At 41.5% G+C, this 10,166-nt stretch overlaps 7 protein-coding genes across 7 annotated transcripts; 3 read left to right on the plus strand and 4 right to left on the minus strand.

The window, feature by feature from the left end:
* Window position 1: 1 nt before the first annotated feature.
* On the plus strand, window positions 2-2,148 carry Gasu_61750 (uncharacterized protein; the record flags this gene model as incomplete). The annotated part of the gene is made up of 1 exon (XM_005702637.1): window positions 2-2,148. A coding segment is annotated over one exon (2,120 nt), but the record flags the coding sequence as incomplete, so codon positions are not given.
* Window positions 2,149-2,150: 2 nt separating this feature from the next.
* Window positions 2,151-3,579, plus strand: Gasu_61760 (glycosyl transferase, group 1). Its single transcript, XM_005702638.1, has 2 exons — window positions 2,151-2,347; window positions 2,400-3,579. The coding sequence occupies exons 1-2, from the start codon at window positions 2,213-2,215 to the stop codon at window positions 3,492-3,494; spliced, it is 1,230 nt and encodes a 409-aa protein (XP_005702695.1). The 5' UTR covers window positions 2,151-2,212; the 3' UTR covers window positions 3,495-3,579.
* A 21-nt stretch (window positions 3,580-3,600) lies between these two features.
* Gasu_61770 (uncharacterized protein) lies at window positions 3,601-5,100 on the minus strand. The gene is made up of 2 exons (XM_005702639.1): window positions 4,542-5,100; window positions 3,601-4,497 (listed from the first exon to the last, which is right to left on the minus strand). The coding sequence occupies exons 1-2, from the start codon at window positions 5,090-5,092 to the stop codon at window positions 3,735-3,737; spliced, it is 1,314 nt and encodes a 437-aa protein (XP_005702696.1). The 5' UTR covers window positions 5,093-5,100; the 3' UTR covers window positions 3,601-3,734.
* A 230-nt stretch (window positions 5,101-5,330) lies between these two features.
* Gasu_61780 (uncharacterized protein) lies at window positions 5,331-5,981 on the plus strand. The gene is made up of 2 exons (XM_005702640.1): window positions 5,331-5,412; window positions 5,580-5,981. The coding sequence occupies exons 1-2, from the start codon at window positions 5,384-5,386 to the stop codon at window positions 5,887-5,889; spliced, it is 339 nt and encodes a 112-aa protein (XP_005702697.1). The 5' UTR covers window positions 5,331-5,383; the 3' UTR covers window positions 5,890-5,981.
* Window positions 5,982-6,445: 464 nt separating this feature from the next.
* Window positions 6,446-8,210, minus strand: Gasu_61790 (FAD-linked sulfhydryl oxidase). Its single transcript, XM_005702641.1, has 3 exons — window positions 7,767-8,210; window positions 7,379-7,722; window positions 6,446-7,337 (listed from the first exon to the last, which is right to left on the minus strand). Exons 1-3 carry the CDS (start codon window positions 8,198-8,200, stop codon window positions 6,484-6,486), a joined length of 1,632 nt encoding a protein of 543 aa, XP_005702698.1. The 5' UTR covers window positions 8,201-8,210; the 3' UTR covers window positions 6,446-6,483.
* A 213-nt stretch (window positions 8,211-8,423) lies between these two features.
* Window positions 8,424-8,930, minus strand: Gasu_61800 (ubiquitin-conjugating enzyme 29). The gene has a single exon (XM_005702642.1). The coding sequence runs from the start codon at window positions 8,910-8,912 to the stop codon at window positions 8,448-8,450; it is 465 nt and encodes a 154-aa protein (XP_005702699.1). The 5' UTR covers window positions 8,913-8,930; the 3' UTR covers window positions 8,424-8,447.
* Window positions 8,931-8,936: 6 nt separating this feature from the next.
* Gasu_61810 (uncharacterized protein) lies at window positions 8,937-10,090 on the minus strand. Its single transcript, XM_005702643.1, has 2 exons — window positions 9,943-10,090; window positions 8,937-9,890 (listed from the first exon to the last, which is right to left on the minus strand). Exons 1-2 carry the CDS (start codon window positions 10,022-10,024, stop codon window positions 9,502-9,504), a joined length of 471 nt encoding a protein of 156 aa, XP_005702700.1. The 5' UTR covers window positions 10,025-10,090; the 3' UTR covers window positions 8,937-9,501.
* Window positions 10,091-10,166: the final 76 nt, after the last annotated feature.

The following is a 10,166-nucleotide window of genomic DNA, read 5'->3' on the forward strand; positions in this document are numbered from 1 at the left end:
CAAGAAGAGGCAGCTATTTTGGACGAATGGGAAGTGGATGGCGATGAACATTTGGCAGTCACAGATGACGACGAAGCTTTCAATTTCCNGACCANAAGACTGTTCACTTCTGAAGAAATTCAAAAAATGGCAGTTTGTGAAATTCACGAAGTCGACCTTTCTAAAGTTTTCGGGACTGTTACTGATTCTCGCTNAGGTCCCGTGGATTTTCAGACTCCTTGTTCTACTTGCTTACGAACTTTTAAGGATTGTCCAGGACACTATGGATACATCGACTTGGAAAGCTGTCCTATTCTTCATCCACTTTTTCTTAAAGAATTCAGCTACATATTCAAATCTATTTGCCACTCTTGCTGCACTCCCTTTCTTTCTTCGGCGGAGATTTCCTATTNAGAAAAATGCGGAAATGAAGTGTCTCTCAAGTCCATCGCAGGCTGGTCGGAGTATTCTCGATGCGCTAATGACTGCCCACCCAATAAGATCTTTGAAGNAAAGGATGGTCGACTTTATTTTGTTTCTAATGAAGGAAAGCTGTACGAGCGTAGTCNGAGCAGTGCTAAGAAAATTCTGGAAGCAGTTGATGAACGCTATTGGGNAGATGTGTTCCGAATGGAATATACGAACCCTGCTTCTTTTATCATCGATAAGTTGTNAGTTATTCCCTCCCAGTCAAGGCCTCCTATTCTGCTTAACGGAGAAGTCACTGACCACGATCTCACTAAATGCTATTCGGACATCGTCCGTCATAAATTTCATCAACACTATGATTNAANGACCAAATCCATTTATCAATTATTTGATGGTTTCAATGGAATCGGAAGGCGTACATNAGGAATCAAACAGCGCATTCAAGGGAAAAAGGCAGTGGNGAGGAAGAACCNAATGGGAAAAAGAGTCAATTATTGTTGTCGTTCAGTCGCTGCTCCTGATCCTACTTTGGACGTGGATGAAGTTCGAGTTCCCAAGGTTATCTGTTCAAAGTTTCTTCATGAAGCTCAGAAAANAACCGAATCTAATTTTGACTATTGGAAAGAACTTTTTCAAAAGGGGCAGGCTTCAGGCGGTCCTTTGGAAATTGGAAGGTATGCAAGAAGACATTNGATGGAAGGCGATAGCGTCACTCTCAATCGACAGCCTACTCTGTACAAACAAGGGTTCATGGTTCACAAGGTTAGAGNAGGCGAAGAACTCGTTATTCGAATGCACCTGTCAGNGACTCCATTGTATAATGCCGACTTTGATGGTGATGAAGTTTCCGTCATGTTTTCTCCTAATAAGAACGTTCAGCAAGAAANGAGGCAAAAAANGAGCGTTTCCAACTACATCATCAGCGACCATACAGGAAAAGTGTCCGTTTCGCTATCGTATGACGCGTTATCTGGGTTGTACAAGATGCCTAAAGAACAACGACCGCCACCCTTTGATAGTCTTGACAAAATATCAAAGTCCACTGTCAAACAAGCCATATACAAATACCATCAAGAAAATGGAAAAGACGCTACCATTAGGTNGATTTCAGACACTTCCAGGGCAGTCCTTGAATTTTTGGAGCACAACATCCNAAGTGCAAGCTACCACAATCTATTGGAGCTCATGGATTCTTCCAACAAACAACAAATTCNAGAGGAAATGCGTGACAACTTCAAGAAAGCCAATTCTTNAGAAGAAAGAATTGGAGCTCTGTCTTTTCGTTTTCCTCGAATTGAGAAGCAGAATGACTTTTNAGNGATGGTCGACTCAGAAACTAAAGGCACTTTCTTCCATCTTTCTCAATNGAGCTATTTCTNAGGACAGCAATTCATCAACGGTACTGTTTTCCTGCCGGATGCTGAAACCAATCGAGTCACTCCATGGGACTCCTTTGAAGAAGACTTATCCAATCCTGAACTATATGGCTTCATTTCTCATTCCTTTTTGGAAGGCCTATCCCCCCGAGAAATGTTCTTCCATGCGAATGGAGGTCGAGAAGGTCNAGTGGATACTGCTTGTCGAACTAGCGAAGTTGGAAACCTTCAGCGCAACTTGTGCAAATCCATTGAGAACTATTTTCTCGATGAAAAAGGTCTCGTTGTCAACTCTTTGGGAGAAGTTCTTTCTTTTTCTGACTCGACGCTTTACTAAAAAGACAATGAAAAAGAGCGAAATTTATATCCTCGTAGGCCTCGGCGTCCTTGTCATCGTTCTTATTGTTATCTTGATCTTTGTTATAAATATGCAAAGTACTAGTACTTCTTCTACAGCTCTTCCTAGCATAGACACCTCTTCTGGAGTCGTTCTCACGAGCCCGGGAGTAGTTTATCCTGTGTCACCTTCTTCTTCTCTCACTCCAGCCACTTCTTCCCCATTCGTAAGTCTCAACTATTATGAATAGTGTTTAAACTAGTAAAAAACATATGGAGCCTATATATCGACTACTTTCTCAATTGGAACCTTGGAACTCCACTCAAAGCGTTCAATCTCATCGGTTCACTTATCCTTCTATTGCCATCGTGTGTCTTACAAGTTTGTCTTGGGATTTGCATTCCAAAAAAATAGGAGGCAGTGAAGAAGCAGTTGTGGAGTACGCTAATGAGTTGGCTCAACGAGGATTCCAAGTGGTGGTTTTCAATGCCACGATGCGTGAATTTCCCGAATTGATGAACCCTCTCTACCAGCGGCTTTCTCGCATCCCCAAATTTGAAAATATCCACTTTGACTTTGCCATATCGTGGCGGGTTCCTAATAAAATATCCAATATTAATGCTTCTAAATGGGTTTTTTGGGCTCACGACTGCTATGACACACCGCTTCATCAACTATCATCTTACGATTTGGGTATTTTCGTCTCTGGAACCCAGCTCAAACAATTTATAGAGGTCAATGGTGGAGAAAAAGCACTACCTAAAATAAACCAAGTCGTTTATAACGGAAGTTTGTATAGAGATTTCAACCCTCCCTTGGAAAGAAAAAAAAGAAGGTGTATCTATTGTTCTGACGTTAAGAGAGGGTTGAAATTTCTTCTTTCCATATGGCCCAGCGTTGTCAAAAAATACCCAGACGCGGAGCTTCACATCTTCGGAGGGATTAATCCAATTGACCCAAAGCAGTATGAAATTCAGAATGTAATAAACTCCACACCCAATTGTTTTTTTCATGGAAGAGTGAGCAATGAGGAGCTTTGCTGTGAATTCCTGAAAAGTTCCCTTTTTACTTATCCTTGTCAGTATTATGAAAGCTTCTGCATTTCAGCAGTGAAAGCTCAACAGCATGGATGTCTTCCAGTATGCGTTCTCACGGCTGCCTTGAAAGAGACTGTATTTTTTAAGTCCTTTTCATGCGACCAACTGGAAGACTACGAAACTACGCTGTCAAAAGCTCTGGAGGCCGAAGAAAAAGAGGCAGTTGAACTAGAAGCAAGAAGAAGAGAAATTGCGGCACTGACGAGAAGTACGTGGACGTGGAAAAATTCAGTGGACCGCTTCTTTCGTCTCTTGGTTAAGGGACAATCAGTTTAGTTATATCTCCTTTGTAAGCAACCGCCGCAAAAAACAACAGCAAAACTGTTACCAACGAAGCCACAATAAAAGTGTCCAAAGGGCTGTCTTCGTTCAACTTCAAATCAGAGAAAAACAGAGCTTTAATAAATAACACCCATATGTCAGCGGTTGCCCACGTTAAAGAAAACGCTAAAAAGAAACTGATTTGCTTCAGTATCTTTTCTATCTCTTCTCCTATCATTGGTCTGTTTCTTTTTTTTAGACAGATGGGGTTGATATGTCGTCAGTCAAAAAGCAGAACTCGTCATCGATGTGTCCTCCTAGCCACGACTTTCCATCACTGCCCAAGAAAAGACTTGTAGGATAGACAATAAGAAACTGCCCTATTTGAATTGGAGCACCGCTGCTTTGAACTGAGCCCGACCTTAGATCGAGAAAGGCCCAGTAGCCTCTGTATGAAACACAATACCCTCGTTCTTGTCTATGAGCTACACTGACAAAAACATTTTCGTTATTTTGATAGGGAAGAAACGGAGTACCCCCTCGAAGTTTACACTCCTTGTGAGAAGAAGAGTTCGAGACAAATCCAATATAAGGATCACATCGTCCCTTTTCCAAATCGGTAACCTGAAAAACCAGAAGCGGATCAAACGAATAGACTAGTAAAAGTCGCTGCTGATTATCCGTGACAAGAGGAGTCCAATTTTTTTCAACAGAACGCTGAGGAAAAGGAGATTTCAAAAGATAACATGAACTTTTATTCTCGATGTCCACTATATGCATTCGTCTCGTATTGTTTCCTATAAGAAACGTTCGACCGCGAAAGCGAAAAGATCTGCAATCCTCAATATTCTCTACACTTGTAGGAAGATGATAGCTTTTTTCCAGCAATCCTTGTTCGGTCCAATGGGAAGCTAGTATTTTTGACTTGTTCTCTCGAATATTGAAATCGCGAAAGAAAATAGTTTTGCCGTCAACAGTAGCTAGGCTCATCAGGGTGTCCCCATAAGTTGATGGAAAACTGAAACTAGAAAAAAGTTTCATTCGTCTTCCTTTTTCTCTAACGAACTAACTGCAGCTATTTCCCTACGAACATCAACACTCCGATAAATCTCTTCCATGAGCCATCTTCTTAAATTAGGAAAGGTGTAGTCTTCTTGTTCTAAGGAACTTGCACCTACAAAACGACATTCGGGGAGCTTTATAATATTTTCTTTGTTGTATGGAGCCCAGGCACTGGGATTGTCTTCCAAAATTATAGTATTGTGGCTAAACGCAAAAGGAATTTCATCTCGAACAACATCAACAGTCTTCAGCTGATTGGCGTTCAAATCTTCGAAAGAAAAAACAGCATCCGGAGAGTACGGGAATATCGAAGTTACTACATTTTCAACATAGTCACGATGGCCTGCAGAAAACACAACCACTCGAGCAAAAAAGTAGCGACAAAACTCCAAAAACCACTCACAAAAAGACCTAGTAACGAAAAAAGAGGAAGATTGGATATGATGAACCCTAGACATTTCCATATTCTTAGTTATTTGAGACGGATGTTGAGAAATCAAGCACCCCAACGTTCCATCAATGTCCAAAATGATGACTTTGTTCGTAGCCATGTTTTTAAGAACAAGTTATCTCCAAATTAGCAAAGTAATAGTCAGCTCCTCCTGTTCCACCACTAGAGTTGACGTACTTGGTTCCAGAAACTCCCGTGATCAGACTACTACTTGAACCGCAATACAGGTATTGAGAAGTCTCACTTAGCAAGTTGGGATCGTGTGAACTGCAGTGGTTCCTACCAAACGATAAACAACTAATGTGAGGTTTAGGTTCAGTGATTCCTTTTACTACAAGAGCATAGGAAAATCCGGACGAGTTGGTGAAAGAGTCTCCTCCACTTTGACCAAATGCGGATTGTGTCTCTCCTGAAGAACAGGTGAAGGAACCCAGACCAGACATCCAGTCTCCATCGTACACTCCGATGCTAACCAAGTAGCCGGAAGAACAAACGAAACTGTATGAAGCGCTGTCATAATTGGGATCCGCATTTTCATCAGGCCAAGGACCAAGAACTGCAGAAGAAGGCAGAGTATAATTGTACAGTTTATTCGCACCTGAAGAAGAGGAGGAAGACGATGAAGATGATGAAGACGATGAAGATGATGATGACGACGATGAGGATGACGATTTGGCTGAAGACTTCTTCTTTTTGCTACTAAGTAAAAGGAATACGACTACACCTACAATAACAAGCAAAAGAACTCCGCCACCTACTGCTATCCATATCCACATAGTTTTGCTACTTCCTTCTTTTGGTTTCTTAGCAGTAGTAGAAACTGCCGTCTGTGTAGTTGGAGAAGCCGTTTTCTTCGAAGATGCCTGTGAAGATGTCGGTGACTTTAGCAAACTCTGAGAAGATGGTACTGAGTTGGGTTGATAATCCTTCACTTTTGATATTCCTTCAATAGATGAGATTTTGCTACTAGTAAATCCCTTCGAATTTGATGAGCTGGCTTTCTTTGTTTTGTTTTTCGGCGACATAGAAGATTTTTCCATCTTTTAAAAATGTCGGCTTATAGATATTTTTCCGATCATCCCGATATAGTCGAATATCCACAAGAACAAAGACCCGAAATGATGATAACACAAACCATACCACTCCCGGGAACAGAACCTTATTATCACGAAAACGACAATTATAAACCATCCTCCAAACGAAGGAAATTAGAGTTCAACTCTGACATCAGTTGGAACCGAAGGAAAAGAAAAGCAGGTATTGATGAAGACAAAGACGCGCAAGAAGCGGACACAATGATGGAACAGCCATCGAACAAAAGACCTCATATATCGAGAAAACGAAGCCCAACGGCAGCTGGAGACGATGATATCATGGAGGGACAGCCTCCAACCAAAAGACCTCATACATCGAGAAAACGAGGACCAACTTATGTTGAAGATGAAGACCAACCTCCGACGAAAAGAAGCTACCCCCGCATTCCGAGACCTCCTACCTTCTAAAAGGCCCACTATTTTTTACGCCACCTAGCATAACAAAACTGGCCAAGTCAAATATCTTTTCTTTTTTGCCCGCGCTAGCTGCCTTGCAAATTTCCTGAAAGGTGTGATGCACTGATGCTCGATGAATTCCTGTCGTAAAGTGTTTGTTCATTCCATGATAGTTAGGAAAGGTAAGGCTGCCTGTCCAGAACACGTAATCAGCCACCAAATTCAAATGGCAGTCTAAAACACCCGTCTCTGATAGAATTTCTCGAAGCTGATTAAAAAAAACTGCCCGCCCTACTTCAATACCGAAAAAGGCAGTTACTTCTTTGAAGTCACTAGAGCTTACTCGGTGTCTCAACTGTTCCGAAAAGAGAGAGAGAGATGGTCGGTCACAGATTATCCTTTTTCTTTCTCGGTCCACCTTCATAATAGAAACACTTCCTACAGCTACACTTCTCAAGGATTGTACTAGCTTCTCTGAACTTTGGCAAAGAACCTTTATAGTTCGATTTCCCAAATGAACCTCTTCTATCGATGCTTCTAAACTAACTTCCAAAAAAAAACTGAGCTCTTCAATAGCTCGGCGATAAGTGGAACTTCCAGGATCGGGGAAGCGTAAAACTACAAGAGGAAATTCTATGCTTACAATCAAGTCGACCAGTTTCTGAGCAGGAATGACCTCTGGAAGCGGTACATCTTGAGGAAACTGATATTCCACAGGAAGCTTGCGATTGCCCTGCAAAAGCCTCTTCAATCGTGAAAAGGAGCTGGTCATCTCGTGACTACTTCCAGAAAAGTGAAAGGAGTTCAACGTAAGCTGCATCATGGGCTGCGATAGAGCCTCCGCAGCAGCGAGTCCTACCATTTCGTTCGACATTTCAAAACTCAACACTTATCACNAGGAAAGCTGTCTGCAAAAGTCTGTCTCACGTCTTCAAATTCTGGTTGCGGTTTTCCCAAACGAGAATTCACAGCATTGTGAAAAAGAAACGACCAAGCAAATAAACCCAGTTCATGATTTCTTGCAACAGAAGAAGGATCATTGTCTCGAACGAACCTCAATGCGTGTTCACGACAACGAGCACAAGGAATACTGGACAGCATGTACTTTAACAACTCAGCCAATTGCAATCGTTCTTGAAGAGGCTTATCTTTTGCCCAAAAACAAATCAAATGAATGGAAAGCCAAAAACCAGGGCCCCAGTAATCCGGTTCTCCGTTGATAAACATTTTTCCTTCTTTCCTTGTTCTTTTTTAAATTCGTTTAGGAGGTTTCTTTATATTCACTCTTCTTTTCTTCCCTCCCGCAGCTCCTGCAGAAGAAAAGATTGCTGTTGCTGTTGTTGCTGCTGCTGCCCGAGTAAAGCAGAAAGGCTGCCAATCATTTCCGGAACCTTGGAAACGATGCTTTGCATGACCTTGGGATCCTCAGCTAACATCTTGCTTACAGTTTGCAAGCTTTCCTGCAGATTGTCGGATTTACATTGTTTCAGAACCTTGGTTGCAAAATTCATAACTTCGGGGTCGTTGGCCAATGCAGGAAACATGGAACCAAATTCTTCAGCTTTTACAGAGGGAGGACTACCCCCAGTTAAGCCCTCCTCCTCCTCCTCCTCCTTCTTCTTCTTCTCTTCCTCTTCTTCCTCCTTCTCCATCGTCTCTTCAATTTCCTCCTTCACTTCTTCGTTCTTCTCAACGGGATTGCTTTCATTGTTTTCCATTTTCTCTTCGTTTTTATTTCTTCTTGTATTTTAGCTTGAAACTAGCAGAATGTTGAAAAAAACTACCGTGCATATAGCCAATGTAAAACTCACGACAGAAAGTCTTGGATAGGAAACTTCATTTGAGTACAAATTCATCCCATAGTGGATTAACATGCTGTTAGGTCGAAGAGACCAAAGTATCACAAAATAAAATCCCCATACTGCTATCGTCTCCACTCCACATGAAATCAAATACTTCATTTTTTTAAATTCGTTTGCAATTGCTATTTATGAGAACTTGAACTACTTGTTGTTCCCAATTTCCCGCCATGTAGGCCTCACCAGCTTCCGACCTAGCAGAGTCAGAAGCGTTAGGTGCAGCAAGGAGTTGCAACAATGTGATGAAGATGACTCGTAAAGTGATACCAGGAGACCATTCTTTTACGGATAGAATGTTCAAGCAAACATTGCCGTTTTGATAGACGTTGGGATGAAACACATCAACTTCGAACTTCAGAAAGGGATGACTATGAGGATAGTTGACAAATTCCATTGTGACAGGTAATATGAATCCATTATAAGGACACGATAGATTTTCGCACCACAGGTTCATCTTCACTAAAGAACAGTTTTCTTCCACAGAAGACCAATCGACGGAAACTTTCGGATAATCTGAGAAGGAAAGTTCAACTAGATCGTTGTAAAGTCTCTTATTTGAGACAAACGCCATTTGACTAGAACTCCTCGAAACGGACGCTCACTCTCACTTTTTATTAGGTTTGAGTTCCAAAGGGACTTTCTTTTTTTTTTCAGCTTCCTATGGACATGAGAGGTAGTACGCTCCCGAAAGTCGAAAAGCTATGACGCAGGTTAAAGTTCCCACTTACGAATACATCGACGCCGACTGCAATAAGATAAGTAGCAACAGTCACTGCTACGACAATATCATTGGACCAGTGAAAGAGCGATTTCAAAAGTTGTAAATATAATGTTATCGCAGTCAGCAGCACAAGTTCAAAAAAAAACCAATATAGAAACACAGAAGAGACCATTCTTTTATACAGGATGCTCACGATTTGGACTTGACTAACAGGTCATGTGCTATCTCTGTTTCTTTCACTAACTGAGCTGCTTCATCGGGATTAAGAGAAACTTCCTTTTCGACTTTATGGTGCTTCACAATAGACTGAATGATCCAGTAGGTGAATTCATTCGGACCAAGCTTGTCGTCCTTGTTTTGTTTCTTTCTCTCCCGAAGGATCTCAGCCACCGTTCGTCCAAACAACTTAGAAAGCAGGTCGTCCATACGCACCTTTTGCCTATCTTTTTCCACATTGAGATTGTTCAACTTGATGTACGAGCAGAAAAAGAGGCGTTAGAATAGCCACATTCGTTACTCCTTTCTTGACTAACAACGGAAACATTTTGGCAACGTCATAGTCACCAAACCTTCCGCTGGAAACGAATTCTCTGATGTTTCTATCTACAACAAAAGGTTTCTTAAACCCTTCGCCGTTGTTTCCTCTTTTCCTTGATTTAATATTGCTTCGATAAAGAGCGGAAAGCATCTTTTTTGCTTTGACTAAATCGCCCATTTTCGCCATGATTTCTTTGCTAGTAACCTCTGTTCCATCACTCAGTTTTACGGAACCCTTCTTCGACGCCGAGGCTAAACGTTTCATCCACAAGCTATCATAGTCGGCATATGCTATTCACAAGTTCTGCGTATTGCGAGCTAGTAATCTTTTCTCCTTGCTGACACGCTTCATTAAATTTCATAGCAGCAGCTAGAGGATCGTCGTAAACTTTTGGTGCGCGCTTCTCAACCTTTGTTTCGCCCATTTTTTGTTGAACAAACAATTCTCCCTATGAAAGATTGTCAATAAACTAAAATGAAAAAAACAGCGTTCGTGAAGACAGCTGCGGCTATAAAAAAAGCCATATTTGCTCCGAAGAAATCTGTAGTTGCGAAAAACTGCAGTTC

The sequence above is a fragment of the Galdieria sulphuraria genome, assembly GCF_000341285.1.
Source record: "Galdieria sulphuraria unplaced genomic scaffold scaf_102, whole genome shotgun sequence".
NCBI classification, from domain to species: Eukaryota; Rhodophyta; class Bangiophyceae; order Galdieriales; family Galdieriaceae; genus Galdieria; species Galdieria sulphuraria.